General features: G+C 46.3%; 1 protein-coding gene across 1 annotated transcript in view; it reads right to left on the bottom strand.

Moving 5' to 3' along the window:
• Positions 1-5,244: 5,244 nt before the first annotated feature.
• LOC137431832 (1-phosphatidylinositol 4,5-bisphosphate phosphodiesterase delta-4) overlaps positions 5,245-22,700 on the bottom strand; it is a 43,934-nt gene continuing 26,478 nt past the window's right edge. Inside the window, exons 11-12 of the mRNA XM_068123574.2 lie at positions 7,869-8,018; positions 5,245-7,657 (exon numbers count right to left, since the gene is read on the bottom strand). Of these exons, the coding sequence (XP_067979675.2) occupies positions 7,569-7,657; positions 7,869-8,018 (239 nt within the window). The 3' untranslated portion in view covers positions 5,245-7,568. The remainder of the gene's footprint in view (positions 7,658-7,868; positions 8,019-22,700) is intronic.

Here is a 22,700-nt window from a genome sequence, read left to right as displayed (position 1 = left end):
TCCCCATCTTGTCTACCGCTCCCGATGTTATATGTTTTATGTGTCGGTTTGTCTTTCTGTGTGATTAATGTTCGCTCTTTCACGAGCCTCGATCTTGTATACAAAAAAAAAAAAAAAAAAAAAAAAAAAAACTGACTGTGATCTTCTAGAACTGCAGCCAGTTGATGAACTGAACTCACAAGTAGTGCGTCTTCTCTTCAACTTTGATGACTCTTTCTCTGCCTTTGATGCTTGAGCTGACTTCTTGGTGGTTGCAACAAAGTTGTTGTACAGATCATTTTTACACTTCTGGTGGTACCTCAGTTTTCCTTCCTTTTGAGCCTCCTTCATACGTTACACAACAGTAACATTTTCGACAGTTTGTGCTTGTTTCAATAAAGTTGAGTATCCCTTTGGAGTTGCCTGTATGAGCCTTTCAGCTGGTGTATCCGAGCGTGCACAGATGAAGCAATTGAGCACAGGTGGAGTAACGTCTTCATCCATATTGCTAGACTCCATGTCCTGCAAAGTAGAAAATGAGATATATTTAGAAATTATTTTTCCACAAAGGAGTGTCTGTGGTGAAATATAAATGTTAACAATCAACTCAGAATCATGAAAAACCCTTATTTGACCCCTCATAAGTTACTTAAGGGCCGATTTAAAAATATATAAATTCTCGAAAATAATTTTTCGGTACCCGAATTCAACAGCTTTTTTCCTGGGTTTCCCACGGGAGTTGACCTTCAACATTTTAACACAAGTTATTACACACCTTTACAAACATATTGGTGAAGAAATTTTTTGGCAACAATTTAGTTAACAGATTTTCATATGTTTCCCTTACTATAACTCTGCATCGTTTCCAGAATGGGTATGAGTGCATTCTGACAAGTAAACATTGAACGGATCCCCTTCACTGCAGACCTATCAACTTACTTCCTATCATCAGCATGGTCATGGAATCCATCATCATATTTAATATGAAATCCTTCCTTTTCTCCAACGACCTCATCTCAGATCACCAATTCGGATTCAGACCAGGTCACTCCAGCTTAGATATGCTGCTTCTACTTACCTAACAATGGATGGAGGCCCTCAATATCAGACATGACTTCAGGGCCGTCTCTCTGGACATATCTCATGTTTTAGATACAGTCTGGCATCCTGCCTTGCTCTCCAAATTGTCTTCCAATGGCATCCAAGGTCAACTCCACACGTGACTTACTCAGTTCCTCTACTCTCGTAGCCAACGTGTGGCTTTTAACGGAATCCTTTCATCCCCGCTACCTGTCAATGCTGGAGTACCCCAAGGCATTGTTCTGGGCCCATTCCTATTCCTGATCTTCATAAATGATTGAACTGGCTCTCTGGAAAATCCTCTTGATCTATTTGCTGATGACTCCACCCTCTGCCATGACATCCCTCATCCTTCAGATAGGCCGGTTACAGTCTCTTTCCTCTCTTCAAACCTTGATGAAATCATAAGATGGTAAAAAAACATTTGGAATATGTCTTTCAATGCGGACAAATCTCACACTCTCACTATCTCTCTCCAAAGGAACCATCTGGCAAACCACCTATCAACCACCCATATATTTTCTTAACAATACTCTTGAGGAAGTTCCGTCACTCAATTGTGACGATGATGGAGATGATGAAGAGCTCAATGACTTTCAATGTGGCACTGTCATAGGATGCCACCTTTCCAACAAGTCAGTTCGTCAATTTTTTGCCCTGCTAGAGCTGCCGTGGTCAACTGTAAGTGCGGTTATTTTGAAGTGGAAACGTCTAGGAGCAACAACAGCTCAGCCGCGAAGTGGTAGGCCACACAAGCTCACAGAACGGGACCGCCGAGTGCTGAGACGCATAGCGTGTAAAAATCGTCTGTCCTCGGTTGCAACACTCACTACCAAGTTCCAAACTGCCTCTGGAAACAACGTCAGCACAACAACTGTTCGACGGGAGCTTCATGAAATGGGTTTCCATGGCCGAGCAGCCGCACACAAGCCTAAGATTACCATGCGCATTGCCAAGCGTCAGCTGGAGTGGTGTAAAGCTCGCCGCCATTGGACTCTGGAGCAGTGGAAACGCGTTCTCTGGAGTGATGAATCACGCTTCACCATCTGGCAGTCCGACGGACGAATCTGGGTTTGGCAGATGCCAGGAGAACGCTATCTGCCCAAATGCATAGTGCCAACTGTAAAGTTTGGTGGAGGAGGAATAATGGTCTGGGGCTGTTTTTCATGGTTCAGGCTAGGCCCCTTAGGTCCAGTGAAGGGAAATCTTAACTCGACAGCATACAATGACATTCTAGATGATAGTGTGCTTCCAACTTTGTGGCAACAGTTTGGGTAAGGCCCTTTCCTGTTTCAGCATGACAATGCCCCCGTGCACAAAGCGAAGTTCATACAGAAATGGTTTGTCGAGATCGGTGTGGAATAACTTGATTGGCCTGCACAGAGGCTTGACCTCAACCCCATGGAACACTTTTGGGATGAATTGGAACGCCGTCTGCGAGCCAGGCCTAATCGCCCAACATCAGTGCCTGACCTCACTAATGCTCTTGTGGCTGAATGGAAGCAAATCCCCGCAGCAATGTTCCAACATCTAGTGGGAAGCCTGCCCAGAAGAGTGGAGGCTGTTATAGCAGCAAAGGGGGGACAAACTCCATATTAATGCTCATGATTTTGGAATGAGATGCTCGATGAGCACATATGGGTGTGATATTCGGCTGTCCACATACTTTTGGCCATGTAGTTTATTACCAATTATGGCTGCATGGCCTAATGCTGGGTAGTGGATTAACTTATGGAAAACAATGGCTCGGATCACCCATCCAGTATAGAAACTGCCAAGATGAAGGCAATATGGGGAACCACTTCTGTACATGGCAAGAAACAATCAGGATCAGAAATCTAAGAGATAAAGCTATGGTGCCAGATGATGCCCCCCTCCCTCCCCCAGGTTTGAAAGCACCCAAATAGATACTGGGGAAGAGCAAAGTGTTTTGATGAGTGGGACCGGCCGTTATGACAGGGCTGGATCAAACCCGGAAGGAAATCTCGTCGCTGAGGACTGAAGGTTGAACTCAGCTTCTCAAGCGTTCACAAAATTACAACATGGAATGTAAGGTCAACGAATCATGGAAATTTAGATGTCATAAAGACAGAGATGGATAGGACAAGAACTTACATTTTGTGGATATGTGAACTTGAATGGACTGGTTTGGGGGAGTTTCAGTCTGAAGATTACGAAGTGTTCTTTTCTGGTCACGAAACCTATAAAAGAAATGGAGTGGCAGTGACTTGCAATAAGAAGATGGCAGGATTAGTACTGGGATCCCACCAAGTGAATGACAGGTTAATATCATGGAGGTTGAAAGGACATCCAGTAAACACCACCATCATTCAAATATGTGCTCAAACTTCTGCAGCAGATGAAGAAAATGTGGAGGAGTTTATGGAAAGTTGCCAGAATTGATAGAACAGGTGCTTAAAGAAGATGTTTTAATTATTATGACAGAGTGGAATGCAAAAGTTGGAGAAGCAGGAGCACCAGCGATTGCAGGAAAGCACTGAATTGGTATCCAAAATGAGCCAGGGGAGCAAATGCTGGAGTTCTGTGTGGAGAATGATCTCGTAATTGCAAACATGTGGTTCAAACATCCCAAGCACAGACTAAACACAGGGACTTTACTACATGGGCAACAGAAATCAGATTGACTACATTCAAAGAAATACAAGATGGAGGAGTGCTGTGCAATCTACCAAGACTCTGCCAGGTGCAGACTGTGGCACAGATCATGAATTCTTTATGGCAAACCTACGAGTCATGTTGAGAAAGGAGAAACAAAAAAAAACTCCAACCAGATATGATCTTGAAAACGTATCTTAACAATACGCAAGACAGTAACGGTAAAAAAAATAAACTGAAACTGTTTTGCAGATTCTGGACTTGGTTGACAAAATGCCACAAGTTGCTTTCCCTGGGGCCCCCACAACTCTTAATCTGGCCCTGCCCTGATTTCACAAGAAGAGCTACTATAGAGATAAAATTGCAAATTTGAGGTGGATGATGGAAAATGCAAGGGAATATCAATGCAAGGTGGATCTGATGATGTTCTCAGAGGCTCGGCATTCATAACTTCCTTCAAAATGAGGATGTTCTTTGAAGCTCAGCTTTCGTTTGAAACCTGGCCTCAGTGCGGCCATGGCCAGTGGAAGCCTGGTGTTGGGACATACATACATACATATGTCGTGGATTCCCTAATCCATTCCAGTTCTGGAAGAAGCACCTGCTCAACTCGGACCAAGTGTACAAGAGGTTTATTGAGGTGTAAGGGTAACATGCATGGTAGAAGATCGGCACATCGGCCAGTAACGCCATTTAAGGAAAACAACATCACACAGCCAGCCCCAAGATCAACTCAGGGACTTTCAACTTACATCCGTCTTTATACACTTTCTTCAAAGGACAATTCTGTCAAAACGTTTCCCCAGTTTACACAGACTGTCCCTGGGAGCAAGATCTGGCAGGCAGGGAGCTCATGTGGAAGGAATGGCGCCACAAGGTCAATTAAGGATGTTTATCAACAGCTTCTCAAATCGAGACAGTCAGACCTTAGCTTTAGCAGAGAAATGGGGTCATATTGCCCCTATTAGCCTGGGATTAGACTGAAATCCCTTACACATACACCAGATGGACAGACAAACGTGGTTCCAGATGGCATTGCCTTACAGGCTGCACTGTACAAACTTTCATTCCATCTTGACTGAAGCTGTTATCAGAAGACCATCCCCTCAACTGCATTAATTTCAACAAATACTTCAATAATGTATAATTCAAGTTTTAGAGGTGTTGCATTTATATTTTGTTTTAAACTGTCATTCATCCTGGTGCTTCACCGTTCAAAGAGGACAAAACTCAATTTCTTGTCTCCTGGTATTTACTGGTGAACATTACAGATCTCATGGTGCCTTAAATACAATTAGGCAACTTTGTGTCAGTACCAAGACAAATCCCAAAGTCCTGCCATCATCTATAGCAGTCTCTGTGAAGGAGTGGTGACCTGTCCAGGGTTGGTTCTCAACCATGAAGATGTTCACAAATTGTCATGGGTGAACCAACCCTTGGGAAATAGAATATGGTCACAGATGGATAGATGAGGAGAACAGCTGGAAACATGGAAACCCCAACCTACACATGATAATGCGCTTTCACAAATCATACCTTCAGAGAAAACTTGAAAAAAGTACAAACAAGTAATCAGCCAAATGTTTTATTCAAGAAAAACTCAGTGTATGTAAATGTGTGTGTGAGTGTATATATACATATATATATAGTATACATATGCGGGTGTCCATAACATCCTCAGCACTGATGTCCGCTGCCGCAGAGCCCTCATGCATGAGTGGAGATGCAGGCAAACAGATGCAGCCAACTGTGACTGTGGAGAAGCTCTTCAAAGAATTGAGCACATTCTAGAATGTTCCGATTACCAGAGACATTAAACCCTAAAGATGTGCGGGACTTCAACTCTCTAATCAGAGATTGTGTGGAACATTGGTGAGGGAAGGTGTAGCGATACGACAAGAAGACCATAAGTGAGAGTTACAACTTCTGCAAGAAGGCAAAAAATGTCATCTTGTGCACCTTCGAACTTTTATAACTTTTCATGCACAGGTGATAGAAAAACTATAATTGGTGCATGAAAGCGTAATTCATAAATCTTTTACTTAATACAGTTACATTTTTACGCTTCAACATAACTGCCATCTTTCGTGAAACATCGTTCAATCCGATATTCCAACTTGTTGAAAACATTCTTCAGTTGCTTCTGAATAATTTCATGAATTACATTCGTGATCGCAGCCCTAAGTTCATCCAAATAATGGGGTTTTGATTAGTAAACAACAGTTTTAAATAGCCCCCAAAAGTGTAGCCCAATGGGGACAGGTCAGGAGAATGAGGTAGCCAAGCAATTGGTCCACGTCTACCGATACACTTGTCTGGGAAGACATCATTCAAGAAACGTCGCACAGTGGCCGTGTTGCATAGTGTCTCGTCTTGCTGGTACAAGGTGATATGTGAAACATTGAATTATCGTAGTTCGGGAACTAACTTACGGTAATTGTGGCGGTGGACTTCACCAATATAAATCTTTTTGTTTCATTTATTTATTTTTGCCATAAACAAGGCTTAAAAAGCCATTAATTCATAAAGGGCTGCAAAGAAAAAGAAGAGGAAAAACTGGCAAAACTTTCACCTATTCCTGGAACAAGGGAACTTCTTCACAGGACCACGGTGCAGGAGGGGATAACTAGGCCAGGCCAAAAAAATAATTTTCCTATCCCCATTGGGTGTTTTTTAGGAGACACATTCTCTGTACTGGATGGCCGTTGACTCCCGAAGGGAGCTCATCTCGGCCCTTTAACAGGTTTTGTTTTTTGTCCTGGCAAGGTGTCACACTCATCCTCACTACTAGCAAAGCCAGTCACCAACAACCCAACAAAAGGTGGCCTCATCGGAAAACGTCATCTCATCAAGAAACCTGATGATTGTGGATTTAACAACAGTCAGAACAACATTAATAACTACAACAGCACTCGGTAGAGAGCATACTTTTGCCAGACTGAACAGTTTATGTTTTGTATCTCACCGATAGACTGGATCTGACGTGAACCAAAGTCAAGCGGCTTGTCCTTGTCACACACCCAACCTATCCATCAAGTTTAGTCCGAATCCGTCCACAACTTTTTTGAGATATCCTGCTATATATCGTGTTTTGCCCTCTCAATGGTGAAGAATTACTTAAAGAATTCTCCTATCCGGATCCATTTTCGGATCTTCACCAAAATCGAATCATTTAGTCCATGTCACATACACAACCTCTGCACCAAATCTCGCCCGAATCCGCCCACAACTCTTTGAGATATCATATTCACAAACAGACAGACAGACAGGGGTGAAAACATAACCTCCATCCACCTTAGGTGGCAGACGAAACAATATTAACATTTACAAAACTTGATGAATTCTGCTTTCATAAGCAATTTACAGTTTGTTTCTATCATATGTACATCAAATGTTATAAAAGTTCAAAGGTGTACAACGACTTTATGGACACCATATATATATATATACACACACACATACACACAAACACACACATCTTAATCGTGTTATTTTATATCAGAATTCCCCATCACCAGCTATATATTATATAGCTCACTTACGTTGTACTGCTTGCTGTAAGTAGTAAGCGAAGTAAAACCAAGTGAGTTTTGGATATTTTAAAAATCACTAGAAACATTGACATAAAAATACCTGGAAAAACCCCTAAATTCTGATGATTCAAAATGGCTTTAAAAGTTTAAAAACACATTCGTAGGTCTGTTACTTGTAAAGTCATTTGCATATTTTGGCATGCAACATCAAACTGATACAAAATAACCAGCAATCGTTTGCTGAAAAGCTGTTTTCTTTTTTCAAGATCATTAAATGAAGCTATAAATGAAAAAAAAAAAGTCATCGTAAACAATTTCATTTTGGTTTCCTTTGGGATGAAAATCAGGCGATTACGATGATTACATCTTTGTGACTGTGGAGTGAACGAACAAGGTGGAAGGGAAGAGGCTCCTGTTGTCATTTGTTCGCAAATGAACGTGACGGTAACCTGAGCAAAAAACAAGATCAAGTTAAAAAGAAAGTTGGATAAACAGAAGACCACCTCTATCCCGGAAATCACCAACGCTAAGGTCACCATGATGTTTGCACTATGAACGAGAGAGTGTCATCATCCAAGAAACAATTGCAGTTCCCATGACAAACGTACTTTTACTGATGTTTATTCAAAATAGTCTTGGCAAAGAATGAGACTTGCTCACCTGTTTTAAGGCTGTTGAATGGGAGACAAAACTGTCCCATGAAATCACTTTTGCTGACCTTGTCATAATCTTGAACAGCAAACCTGACCATTGCTAGATCAGGAACCTGCAGTTCAAAGGTGAACTCTTCATTCCACTTGGGATTTAACCCTGGGGGGAAAAAAGTGCATCTTCCAATCATGAAATGCCAAAATAATGGTATAAAAGGAGTTTTCTGTCCTCGACAACAATTTGCAGCTCTGACTTTCTGTGAAACTACCAAAGAAGCACATAAAGTCATGTTCCTTTATGGAAAAGCACTTTTTCGGGCAAATAAAAGACTTGTCAATAATCAAGATTAAATGACGCTCTTTGGGTTTCTGAAAAGTGAAGGACAAGTATCCTAAGATTTTGTGTGCGTGTGTATATATTGTTACGGGACCGCGGATAAGATGTTGTTTGCCGAGCGGAGGCGCCGCGGCCATAACAGTTACCCCGACTAACCCGATTCCTGGACGTTGGCCGAAATCGCGCCACAGATATTCAATTTGGAAACCTCTAAAGCGACCGAATGTAAAGAGGAAGAAGAAGAAGACGTACGGAGGAATAACAGGATTTATTAATTATTTTCACAAGCCAAAGCAAAAAGAGCAGTTGGTTATATACAGAAAATAGAAGGAGCAGACACACAGTGAAATCATTAGCTTACCTATACAAGCTTAATTAATAAACCCCAGGACAACGTGAAAGACAGACGGACGATAACACACGGGGAAATGCAGGCCGGAAGGAATGGCTTGGAGATGGGTGGCTTTTAGAGGCAAGGAAGGTTCAGCGGGTACTGGGCACGATCGGGCCAGAAGGCACCGCCGTCAAGAAGCCGAGCTTTGGTCCCAAACTGCGCGGGCGAAGTTCCTTTCTCCGTACTGCTGCCTCGTGCGCTCCTTGCGTTGCCCCGGTCCGCTTTTCCTGCTGCGCGGCACGTCTCACGGCGGCTCGGGCACACCTGCTCGTCTCCAGCGCATCTCCTGGACCCATCTCCATAAAAGCTCATCTCGTAAAAGCTCATCTCGGCAAAGCTCATCTCCTGGACCCATCTCCGTAAAAGCTCATCTCGTAAAAGCTCATCTGCTCATCTGCTTGGGGAGCGTCCCACGGCGGGTTATATAGGCCCCGCCCCTCAACCTTTGCGAACCTCCCCCAAGCGTTCTCGCTCCGCCCTCTCAAGCCAAACCCCTCGTTCTGGGTTGGATGAGCGGGGCCGACTTACTCCTCCCCTCTATGACGAGGTGGAGACCCGCCTTTCTTCTTCGGCGTTACCTCGTGCGTAATGGAGTCAAATGCTGCAAAGTGGATGGCAGATGAAAATGCAGCAAAGTGCCTAAAGTGTCAATTGCAACAAAGTGGCAAACCTGGCACTTGGAAGCTGCCATGGGGCGTCGGAGGGCCTACTCTTATTTAATTCGGTGCAATGAAGAGTCAAACTAGTGGGAAACACATCCTTAGCCTACACAGAGAATAAGGGACTAACTATTTAAAAGGATATATCGTGTCCTGTGTGTAGGTTTATGGAATTAACTAAGAGGACGAGCTGCGACCATTCTTTACATTACGAGGGTCAGTTACACACAACAAAACCATACTTTTCACATTCGTTACACTTTCTCAAATTCGTTACACTTCTCAAATCCGTTACACTTCTCAAATCCGTTACACTGCACCCTCCTTCCTTCAGGCCCGGGCTCGGGCCTATAAAACTTTAACTTAGTGTGACACGTAGGTGTAATTCCCTCTACAATTAACCTGACCCTGAGTGTGACAATTTTAAAACACAAATAAATATGTCCCCCTGCTGCATTGCACCCTGCCTAACAGATTTGCACCCACAGGATAACCGAATTGCGGAATTGTTTTCAAGCTATACATTTACGGTGGGTAGCATTATTTACAGTGACGTTATTTCTTATTTACAACGCAACCCAGGGCCTGTGTTTTTTTTCTTTTTTTTTCTTTTTAGGGAAACAAAGATAAGGAAATTCCTGTTGGGAGGGAGGAGACAGCACGCATTGCATCGATGCACCAGTACCAATAACACCAAAGCACCCAAAAGCACCCAAACGCACCAACCAGTGCACAGTCATTACTGTTTGCAATAAACACACAAAAAAAACAACTGGTGGTGGTCTTCTGCTTCTCTGCTGGGCCGATGTTCTTCCCGATGTCTTCTTGCTTCATGCGGCCTACTTGGAAATATAAAAAGCACAAACCGTGTCCATTTTTATTTCGGGCCACAGGGGCCAACTAAGGGTGGTCCACCTGTTTGGCATAGGTGCCACCTTACCGAGGTCCGCAAGCAAGATTCCCTGGCCACTATGGCCGGTCTCCAACAGTGGTGCCCTGCCCCAGAACCTGGGGTCCATCAAGTGGTACTCGGCCGCAGAACAGCGGTCCTTAAAGTGGTACATCAATGCAATGCATGCTGGTTGAGAGGGTCCTGGCACACAAGACGACCTCCGCACGCTCCCCTCAACACCCAGTGGCGCACAGTCCTCAGGTGGGAGACAAAAGGGGGGGGGAAAGACAGATGAGCGAGGGGTAAGGTCACAAGGGTACACATCAAACAAGGCAATGCAAGGCAAAGTGCGTACGGAGAGCGAAGTGAGAAAGCTCGTCCCTACCGTACGTCACCCCCCCCTGTCACCTACTCTACCCTTGCCCTTACCCCATATTTACAAAATCTACACCTTTACAAATCCGTCGCTACCGTCACATCTTCCCCATATTTCCCCTACACCAAATTCGTCTCCACAATCCCTCTATCCAAAATTTGCCATCACCCAATTCATCATCAACCCTCATAAGGAGGAAGAGATGGAACATCAAGGCACAATGTCACACCCACGTCATGATGCGTCTCACATTCCAAACATTTGCATCAATAAAAATAATAAAAACCACCTGGCATGGTGTGGAGTACCTGTCACCTCAGGTGAGTGGATGCAGATGGTGCAAGGAGATTTTCATCCTAACTACTTTCTAAATGACATTAACACACTTTACACTACCCGGGGTCTTTCCCTGCCAATCCATTGGCCAACTTACACTATGGGTTCTAAAAACCAATTCCCATTGACCAAACTGTGGTGCTTCTCAATTTGGGGTCTCACTCCCCCGATTCATCTCCCGGTGCCCTTGCACAATTTCTGGGCTGAGACGTGTAGCTCTCCCAGCAGGTCTACCCACCTGCACACCTCCACCACTGTAGTTGCCACCCGAGCTTACCTAGCTCCTCACCCTAACCTATCTAATTGGGGAAGGCCCCTCCTGGCTCTGTCACCCCTCGGTGCCCTCTGGCACTGGGCTACCCGGGTCCGTCCTCCAGATCCTCGGGCCACATCCACAACTACCGGCTCCCAGAGCCCACCTGCGGCCTCACCTGGCCGACATCCTCACAGTGGTGGAGTGCCCAAACCAACTACACACACTAACAGGCTACACGCCCAGCCATTTCCACAACACTAATGCACCCATCCAAATACCATTCTTTCACCCGCACCACAGATGCCAATATCCAACCACAATTTACCTATACCCTCTACGTAACACTTACACTACCCTCCCCGGGTATTCGTGATGGGGGTCCATTCTTCCCCCATTCACACCTCCACACCATCCACTCCACTCCACATAGTCCGGCAGCTAAGCTAAATATACCATAACAATTGTGCATTTTGTGAGGAAAGCACCAAATTTGGCACACTAGTAGACCATCATATTATGAAAAGATCTGGATATTGGGCCATCTCAGATTCAGAGATTTGATTTTTGCAAGATTTGCAGATTTGCAAGCTGAGATTGCAACGCCCGGGACGGCCGACTCCTTCCTGCGAGCTGCCCACGTCACCCGCACAAGAAGAACTCATCAAATCACTGCAGCGGCACTGCACATCCTGCAACACCGTGCGTATGAACGCCACTGTATGACATATGCTGATGATGCAGAAGACATGCCTGAGTTCGAAGACGGGTGTCACCAGAGAGGGGAAGACATTCCCAACTTTCAGTACTGGGCAACTGTGCTGGAACTAGAGATGTTGGTACTGGTCTACGTGCGTTCTCTGCGGCAGGCTTCATTCACGATGTACCTTGATGTCCTGACGGAACTGGTCCCATGGTTCCATGCCTTAGACCACACACACTATGCCAGGTGGGTCCCTGTTCACCTGAGGGACATGGTTGCACTCCCAATGAAGCACCCAGATGTAGCCAGAGAATTCAGGGCTGGCAACTTCACTGTACAGAAGACGAAGAAGGTGTTCTCTTCGATCCCAATCGAATCGAAATCTTGCAAAAATCAAATCTCTGAATCTGAGATGGCCCAATATCCAGATCTTTTCATAATATGATAGTCTACTAGTGTGCCAAATGTGGTGCTTTCCTCACAAAATGCACAATTGTTATGCTAAGTTGCCCCACTAACAGTTTTCATCCTACTCACTCCACGACCATCCATTCCAATACTCCATATATTCCATACTCCATGTATTTCACACGACCATTCTCCATTCACCTGTTGTTGCACACCTGTGCAATCACACCTGGTGCCACCTGCACTCTCCTTCCTTCCTGGACCATTTGGTCAGCACAACTCACAATCACCTTCTCTCACTCATACACTGCTCCATACCCCTGTTCAGTTGCACACCTGTGCAATCACACCTGTTCACCATACACACGGCATCATCTAATCTACCTGGTGCCCTGCTAACTTAGTGCTCCCCGTCTTCCCTTTAAACTAAGCACATACCACGTCATTATCATCCACTCTAACCTACCTGCGTCCCCACATTCCAGGTATCATTGTCACTACCTAATCTTACCGTTACCTAAGGTCATCTTCTAGGTCCCTACACATTATCCAAACCCTCCCTCGGCGAGCTTACACTGCCATAAACCCCATAAATCTAGTGCTCCTTTGCCCCCGCTGTGAGGGATGACAGAGTTGCCATCCCACCACATCGGGCATCTCTCACTATAAATTTTGCACATCAAATTTCAGCCAATCAAAAATTTGCCAATCACTACCATCATCTGCCAATCCTTACTGCCAATCCTCACTCTGCCAATCATCAATTTTTGTTTCTCAATTTCGGGTTCAAACCACTATCCTCGTCATCACAGTCTACTTACTAGTGCCTCTCGGTGTGCCAATTCACTTCCAAAGCTCGGCTTCGTAAAGCCGAGCAATGAATGCGGGTTGTTTGGTGCCGGCGGCTGGATGCGTCCGACACTCGGTGAAGGGAAGGAGGTTTACTCGGGCCGAGATCCCACGCACCACCTCGGCACGGGGCCATCCAATGGCCCGATCTCGACCTGCCGGAACACCTCAACAAAAAGGGGTCGCCATGACGACCCTTCCTATCGGGCTGCCCGCTCCGCCTAGTGGAGCACGGACGCGGCCGTTCAAAGCGAGGCCCAGCGTGGATCGCGTACGGCGGTTCTTTCGAAACCGCCGTGGTTCGGATCCCCGCTGGTCCTCGCGGCACGCGAAGCTGCCCGACGCGCACCGAGGGCCTGATTCGGCTATACGTCGCTCTAACCGCTAACCCGGTTACCGTTGATGCCTCACCTGCATGCTTACACCCCGCAGCCCGTTCCTTGCTCATACATCCAGCTGTTCCCATGCTCCTCGTCATTGCACCTTCTCTTACACACCCAGGTACACTCATTCCACTCACAGACTTGGTCACACACCTGACCACCGAACACCTTTGCACACACTCGTCGTTCGCACACCTCACCAACACACCTCTTCGCGCCCCCTCCTTGGTCACCTCCTCTGTGACAATCACAGGTGTGCTCTCACTCGCACACCCAACCATGTGCCTCACTACCAACTCTAGCGTGCATTCCCATACGCGTTCTACCATTCCAGGTGTGCATCCCTCCATTCCAGGTGTACATCCTCTCTCACCTGTCACAGCCAACTCACGCTCCGTGTCACTCTCACTACTTTCCCCACCACTCTTGACAGCGCACTCACCCTTATTCTCGACAGCGCACTCTTTCCTCATGCACCTGTCCGTTACACACCTTTCTCACGCACACTCTTGCGCACACTCTCCCGTTACTTCCTCCGTAACACTCACCACAGGCGTGCATCCTCCCTTACTCTTGACAGCGCACTCTTTCCCCATGCACCCGTCCGTTACACACCTTTCTCGCGCATCCTCTTGCGCACACTCTCCCGTTACTTCCTCCGTAACACTCCCCACTACGCGCTTCCATGTGCTCCCTCGCACACGCACAACAACCAACTCATTCTCGACGGCACACTCACTCCTCGGCGCGCACTTTTTCCTCACACACCCCAGAGTCGGACATTCTCGCACACTTCCTCCTTCGCACACCGTACCTGTCGCACACTTCACCAACGGCCTCTCACGAACACCCGGGTCCAAAGCAACCCCCAAGCCGACTGAAGCTCCCCTCACATCATATACATTTCCTCGTATATCGCCACTCACCTTGGCACCTCGTCTCCGCACCTCCTTCACCACCTGCAAACTCTTTATTTGGTTAGCGAGCACATCATCACGATTTGAGCACCGACCTTGTACATATTCCATCACCTCCTCCTGTATTTCTCTCTTAGTTTCTGTCCGTCTCTTCTTAATTTCACTCACCCCCTCTTCCACCTCCTTTAACTTTTGCTTCACCTCTTTTATCTCCCGGTGCGTCTCCTCAATCTCGTCCTCTAAGGCTACCTTGACCGTCTCTATGTGCGTCCTCACCTCCCGGTCCTTCGTCTCCATTACTTCTGTCACCTCGTCCAACCTCGTTGTCAGTCCCTCACGTACCATCTGACATTGCCTCTGTGTCGCTATTAAGTCATTTTTAATGTCGTTTTGTGTCGCTTTTAACCCTCCTAGTACCGCAGTGTTCCTTTGAACCTGCTCCGTTAGTTCTTTTTGTCCCTCCGTCAGCTGTTCCACCTCCTGCGTCAGGACCTCTATGCCCCCCTGTAACTTTACAGTCCCCTTTCTCACCTCCTTCTCCATGTGCTCCTTACAGTGCCTCACCTCCTCGCGCACTCCTCCGACCTCCTCACTCACTCCTCTTCTGATCTCCTCTCCCATCACTTGCATCTCCTGCCCAGATGCCACCCTCATCTGCTCCATTTCCTCCCTGTGAGCATCCAATTTGGTTTCTACCCCGATTTTCACCTCCTCTATCTGCTCTCCCATTTGTTTAATTTCTCGGGCGGATTGCTCCCCTATTTCCCGCAATTTGCCTTCCATTCTATCTTCTAGCCCCCTTAACCCATTTTTCACCCCTTCTATCTGATTCTCCTGGGCAGCCATTCTATTTTCCACCCCCGTTAACCCATGTTTCACCACTTCTATCCCATTGTCTAACCCCTCAAATTTCTTGTCTAACCCCTCAAATTTCTTGTCTAACCCCTTAAAATTATTGTCCAACTCCTCAAATTTCTTGTCTAACCCCTCAAATTTCTTGTCTAACCCCTTAAAATTATTGTCTAACTCCTCAAATTTCTTGTCTAACCCCTCACCGGTACCCCTCGCTTCGTCCCTCATTGCCCCCATTTGGCCCTCCAATCGCTCACTCATTTCTCCCATTTTGGCTTCTAGCCGCTCCCCCATTCTGTTTTCCCTTTTTTCCATTTCCCTGCCTCTTTTTTCGTTGTCGCACTTCGACTCTGCCATGTATTCGCCGAACCGTGCCATGAACTGCTGCATGTCAAACGGCTGCATGTTAAAGCCCGCTGATACAGCGGGCTCGGCTACCGCGCGCTCGTACGAGGCGCCATTTTGCGCCTCTTCAACCACGTGCGAGCCACCATTTTGGGTCCCTTCAACCACGTGCACGAGGGCTCCATTTTGCGTGCTTGAAACCCCCTCAACCACATTGCCATTGTTCTCCTCCTCCCTTTCCTCCACATACATTTCCCCGAGGTCCTGGGTCGATTCTACCCCGTCTATCTCTCCCACCGGCATCCCGTCGCCTTGACCAGCCATGGCGCGACTTTCAAATTTAGGATTTTATAAAATACAATTTTTGGGCCACTCGTAATTTGAGCGCGCGAAGCGCTTCAGGTCCGAATCCGACACTTCTGACACCAATTGTTACGGGACCGCGGATAAGATGTTGTTTGCCGAGCGGAGGCCCCGCGGCCATAACAGTTACCCCGACTAACCCGATTCCTGGACGTTGGCCGAAATCGCGCCACAGATATTCAATCTGGAAACCTCTAAAGCGACCGAATGTAAAGAGGAAGAAGAAGAAGACGTACGGAGGAATAACAGGATTTATTAATTATTTTCACAAGCCAAAGCAAAGAGAGCAGTTGGTTATATACAGAAAATGGAATGAGCAGAAACACAGTGAAATCATTAGCTTACCTATACAAGCTTAATTAATAAACCCCAGGACAACGTGAAAGACAGACGGACGATCACACTTACACGGGGAAATGCAGGCTGGAAGGAATGGCTTGGAGATGGGTGGCTTTTAGAGGCAAGGAAGGTTCAGCGGGTACTGGGCATGGTCGGGCCAGAAGGCACCGCCGTCAAGAAGCCGAGCTTTGGTCCCAAACTGCGCGGGCGAAGTTCCTTTCTCCGTACTGCTGCCTCGTGCGCTCCTTGCGTTGCCCCGGTCCACTTTTCCTGCAGCGCGGCACGTCTCACGGCAGCTCGGTCACACCTGCTCGTCTCCAGCGCATCTCCTGGACCCATCTCCGTAAAAGCTCATCTCGTAAAAGCTCATCTCGTCAAAGCTCATCTCCTGAACCCATCTCCGTAAAAGCTCATCTCGTAAAAGCTCATCTGCTCATCTGCTTGGGGAGCATCCCGCGGCGGGTTATATAGGCCCCGCCCCTCAACCTTTGCGAACCTCCCCCAAGCGTTCTCGCTCCGCCCTCTCAAGCCAAATCCCTCGTTCTGGGTTGGATGAGCGGGGCCGACTTACTCCTCCCCTCTATGATGAGGTGGAGACCCGCCTTTCTTCTTCGGCGTTACCTCGTGCGTAATGGAGTCAAATGCTGCAAAGTGGACGGCAGATGAAAATGCAGCAAAGTGCCTAAAGTGTCAATTGCAACAAAGTGGCAAACCTGGCACTTGGAAGCTGCCATGGGGCGTCGGAGGGCCTACTCTTATTTAATTCGGTGCAATGAAGAGTCAAACTAGTGGGAAACACATCCTTAGCCTACAGAGAATAAGGGACTAACTATTTAAAAGGATATATCGTGTCCTGTGTGTAGGTTTATGGAATTAACTAAGAGGACGAGCTGCGACCATTCTTTACATTACGAGGGTCAGTTACACACAACAAAACCATACTTTTCACATTCGTTACACTTTCTCAAATTCGTTACACTTCTCAAATCCGTTACACTTCTCAAATCCGTTACAATATATATATATACTAGAATATAAGACCCGCGCTTCGCTGACGGAAATACCAATCTTTGCTGCGATGGCTAATCTATGAGGGAAGAAAAAAAAGGATTCCTGGGAGATCCTGCCCTCCATGCAGGGATAACCAGCACCAAAAGTTGGCATTTGCAGTTTCCACACACGTGCCCAGGTACCCATGAAAAAAAAATTTGCATCACAAATCTTTCCAGGAGTTCCCTGAAGTCACTGTAGTTTAATTGATTGAAATCCGTTAAACTGTTCTCAAGTTATAACATGACAAATGAACAAACAGACAGACAGACAGAGTAAACTTGTTCCCTATGGCGGCAGCAGGAATGGTATTCTGCTCTGGGTTATATAGATTCCAGTATATCTCCGGTCTGGCCTCAAGAACACTGGGGCTTGGGGGTGTATTCATTTACCAAGTTTCTTGTGGAGCGCTCGCCAAGTGGCTTAATATTCAAGCAAGCACTCCATTCAAAACCGTTAAGGAATGGCTGGCTTGGCAAGCACTAGCTAGCTGCTAATAACTGAACTCACCCTGGGTTTTTTCCCTTTCAGTTTAGTGTCAAACAGCAGTAGGGACTGTTTCAAAAGCTAATCAAACGTGTTTGTGGTTAATAATAGTTTTGCTTCTGGTACAGGTAGGGGTCGTTGCTCGCACAGAACGGCACGATAAGCTATTTATAAATGTTAACACGGTGCTTGTTGAAGGAGGAAATACCCCTTGAGGAGGCGGGATATTATTTTACTATAATTCACCAAATGTCCGTCTGTCTGTCCGTCTTTTCCCAGGCACCACAAAAACGGCTGAACCGATCGCAACGAAATTTAGGGTGGGTAATCTTGGGACCCCCTAGAGCAGGGGTCGGCAAGTAAGTTTGGCCTCTGGCCAATTTTTTTCTAAGCCACTAGGTGGCGGGCCAGAACATAAATAATGGCTAATTTAAGAAATTGATTGATAAAAAAATGTAACTGGAACTTGGTTACAGACCACCTTATAAGACACGCATGTGTGGGAGATGCAAAGATTGGATTTCCATATTGTAAATAATAAATGTGTATCATTTTTATTTTGAGGACTGACTGCTTCTCTGTTACGCATGACACATCATCACCTGGACTGACCATTTAGCGGAGCCAGCTTATTCTAATAATTGTTTGGCATACTTTTACCCTCAGTATTATTCACTGTAAAATGTGAGTGTTAATTTAATTCTGAGAGTGAACAAATGGACCCTCTCGCCTCTCGGGTCCATTTGTTCACTCTCAGAGTTAAATTAACAATCGGATTTTACTGTGTTCATTGGCCTCAGTGACCCCGCTCCTCCCACACGAACAACGTAGCATTTTTTTTTTTTTTTTTTTTAAATACAGGATCGAGGCTCGTGAAAGAGCTAATATTATTGTTTTGATTGTTTGCGCACTGAGGGTACGCTATTACGTTGTTTGCAGCCTACTTGAGTGTGAAGTTAGCTAAACATTTAACCTGGTAGCTAGCAAAAGAAAAATGTGTGAGGACTTCTGTCTGATCGCTTTTATATGTGTTTGTTGTTCTGTCTGGTGAGGTGTGTGAGTGAGTGTGGTGTGACCACGTGTGTTTGTTTATGTTTCTGTCACGATGTGCGTCTTGGCTCCGCCTAACTCTGTTTCTCCTGTCATTGCAGGTTGGCTACTCCCACATTCCTTTCAATCTCCCCCGTGCAATTCCTTTCAATCTTCCCCATGCATTCCATGTCCAATCACACGTCTGTCTCTCATTTGTTAATTGTTTGGTCTCAGCTATTTATGTACCCTCATTCTGTCTGTTCCTTTGATTTATTGACTTCCTTGAATTTTTCCTGACAAAATGTCGTTATCCAAAAGTCTAAAGAAGAAAGTTGACAGTGAAAACAGGACATTCAAAGAAGAATGGAAAGAGAGCTATGCGTTCATCCTACCTAGTTTCGTCAATGCTAAGCCGTTGTGTCTTATCTGCAACGAAGTTGTCGCTGCTTGCAAGGAATATAACATTAAACGGCACCACGAGATGAAGCATGGCACCTTCAAAGTGGCTTTTCCGCTCCAGTCAGTCACGAAAGCGCAACATTGATGCACTGACAGCAAGCTATGCGCACAGCAGCCTGATACTAGTGCGAAGCCTCACATCCCAACAGAAAGTGACAAGTGCGCCCCTAAGGGCGTCTTGGGTGCTCGCACAGCACAACAGGCCGTTCACTGATGCAGAGGTTTTCAAGGAGGTTATGGTGACAGTTTTGGAGGAACTGACAACCGACAAGTCAATGGATGGTATCATTGCCTCAGTGAAACAGGTGCCCCTCTTTGCGGGGTCTGCTACCCGCCGCATAGAGGCACTGTCGGATGCTGTGCAGGGAGTTATTTTCGAGGGTCTCAGTCAGGCCAATTACTTTTCCCTAGCCATTGACGAGAGCACTGACAACACAGATGTAGCCCAGTTGTGCATCTATGTTAGATATTTTGATGGAAAAGTGTTCAGGGAAGAGCTGCTGTTTCTTATCCCATTATCTGTCTCTTATCCCCCCCCCCCCCCTTCCCACGCCTCCTCCCCCCAAGCCCTCTCCCTTCCACACATCTCCCTGCTCTCAAATGTTGTGTTTGTGTGCTTCCCCTTCTCTCCCCATCTTGTTTTCCGCTCCCTCTTTTTGTGTGTTTTGTTTGTCTGGTTGATTTGTTTGTGAAGTAAATGTTAGCTCTTTCACGAGCCTCGATTCAGTATACAAAAAAAAAAAGAAAAAAAAAAAGAAGGGCACAGCGGCACACCACTGGGGACATTATATTTACTAAACTGGATGAGTTGTTTAGGCTTCATTCATTGGCATTTGAGAAGATTAACCTGATCGTGACAGATGGGGCTCCTGCTATGGTGGGAAAGCGCAGATGTCTTGTGAGCAGGTTGAAGGAGCTCGCCCCCCAAATGCATGGGCTGCATTGCCTCATCCACCAGTGTCTTTTGCGCCAGACTCAGTGGTGAGCTAAAGGAAGTTATGGATAAAGTGATGCGTGTCATTAATTTTGTCAGGGGTATATCAAGCACCCAGCATTGCCTTTTCCGACAACTTGTGGCTGAGTCAGAAGAGGCCACCCACGATGACCTGCTGCGACATAATTATGTGCGCTGGTTGAGTGAAGGTAAAGCGTTGGACCGCTTCTGTGCGCTACTGGATGAGGTCAAGGCGTTCCTTAAATTGAGCAAGATTAGGGCAGCAGCTGACCACCTTGCCCTTTTGGGAGAGGAAAAGTTCATGTCCAATCTTGCCTTTTTAACGGATATATTTCGCCACCTAAACAAGCTTAACCTACAGCTACAGGGGAGAGGCAAAACCATAGTCGACATGGTTGAAAAGCTCGAATCATTCACGAGGAAGCTGGAGTTGTTAGAGTCAGACATATCAACTGGCAGGCTCCTACATTTCAGTACACTGAAAACACAGGCACCGGGACAAGTGGCAGAGTTGATGGTGGACTTCATCAAGCAGCTACAGGTCAACTTCACTTCGAGGTTTGAGGACGACTCTATCCCAAAGGACATCATTGCCTTTGTACGTGACCCTCTCACAGTCCGACCAAGTGGAGACTTCTCCTCCCTGGCGAAAAAAATTATACCCTCTTTGGATGAGGCTGCATTACAAATGGAGTTAATTGATTTCCAAACAACCTCCCTGGTCAGCGATGTGCTCAGAAATGCGGAGTCGGCGAGTGCCTTTTGGGTGGCATGCTCAGAGGAGTACAGCATGATCAAGAGACTCGCATTTTATGTGCTCACAATGTTCCCTTCCACCTATACATGTGAGTCGTCCTTTTCATCAATGAATGCGATAAAGACGCACGAGAGGAATCGACTGACGAATAAAAACCTGGAGAACTGCCTGTGGATCAAAGTGACGTCCATATCACCAGACATCCAAAAAAGATAACTGAGAAGGAAGTTGAGGAAGCGATAAAAGCAATGAAGGGTAGAAAAGCGGGAGGGCCGACGGGAGTTGTGGGAGATATGTTGAAGGCAGCAGGAAGTTGGGGTGTGAAGAGAATGACAGAGATCTGTAATCTGGTGGTGAAAGAAGGCCGCATTCCAGTGGATTGGGAACTGAGTACCCTCGTCCCTCTATACAAGGGGAAAGGCGACCCTATGGAGTGTGGCTCGTACCGAGCGATAAAGTTATTGGAGCATGGAATGAAGGTATTGGAAAGGGTGTTGGAGAGGAGGACAAGGAAGAAAGTGAAGATCGACGAAATGCAGTTTGGATTTATGCCAGGAAGAGGAATGACAGATGCGCTTTTCATTGTGAGGCAGTTGCAGGAGAAGTACATGGAGAAGAGGAAGAAGTTGTTTCTTGGGTTTGTTGATCTGGAGAAAGCATTCGATCGGGTTCCACGCAAAGTATTGACATGGGCATTGAGGAAGTTAGGAGTGGAGGAATGGTTGATCAGAGTAGTGATGGCAATGTACAAAAGAGCGCGCACAGCTGTAAGGACGAAGGACGGGAACAGTGGTGAGTTTGAGGTGAAGGTGGGAGTGCATCAGGGGTCGGTACTAAGTCCACTACTATTTGTAGCTGTGATGGAGGTGCTGGCTCAGAACGTAAAGGAGGGTTTACCGTGGGAGTTGTTGTATGCAGATGATCTGGTGTTGATTGCGGAAAGTATGGATGGACTGAAGGAAAAGATGAACACATGGAAGGAATGTATGGAGACAAAAGGTCTGAAGGTGAATATCGGAAAGACGAAGGTGATGGCAAGTGGTAAAGCATGTGGTGAGGTGGAAAGAACTGGGAAGTGGCCCTGTGCTGTGTGTAGGAAGGGTGTCGGAGTGAACTCCATTCAGTGTACAACGTGCGCTGAGTGGGTTCATCAAAAATGTAGTGGTCTGAGAGGGTCATTAACCAGTGTGGCAGCTACATTCAAATGTAAGGTGTGCATAGAGGGAGCTGCAGATGGAGGAAATGTTGAGTTGGATCTTGGAGACGGCGTGAAGCTGGAAGGTGTGAAAACATTTTGCTACCTCGGAGACATGCTGAATGGAGAAGGTGGATCAGACTCGGCAACGGTTGCTCGAGTGAGATGTGCATGGAAGAAGTTTCGGGAATTGAGTGGCATGCTGATGATGAAGGGAGTGTCGTTGAAGCTGAAGGGAAAGGTGTATGCTGCATGTGTGAGAAGTGTTATGATTTATGGGAGCGAGACATGGGTAATGAACGGGGAGCAGCAACGAGAGTTGGAAAGGGTGGAAATGCGAATGGTTCGACGGATGTGCGGAGTATCGTTGAGAGAGAGGAAGACAAATGATGAATTGCGAAAGATGATGGGAATAGAGCCTGTGATTGATGCTGTGAAGAGGAACAGGTTGAGATGGTTTGGTCATGTGTTGAGGAAGGATGAAAGTGACTGGTTGAGAAGA

The sequence above is a fragment of the Myxine glutinosa genome, chromosome 7, assembly GCF_964187855.1.
Source record: "Myxine glutinosa chromosome 7, kmMyxGlut1.1, whole genome shotgun sequence".
NCBI classification, from domain to species: Eukaryota; Metazoa; Chordata; class Myxini; order Myxiniformes; family Myxinidae; genus Myxine; species Myxine glutinosa.
The sequence above is the reverse complement of the archived record's forward strand: the minus strand, read 5'-3'. Positions and strand labels throughout refer to the sequence as shown.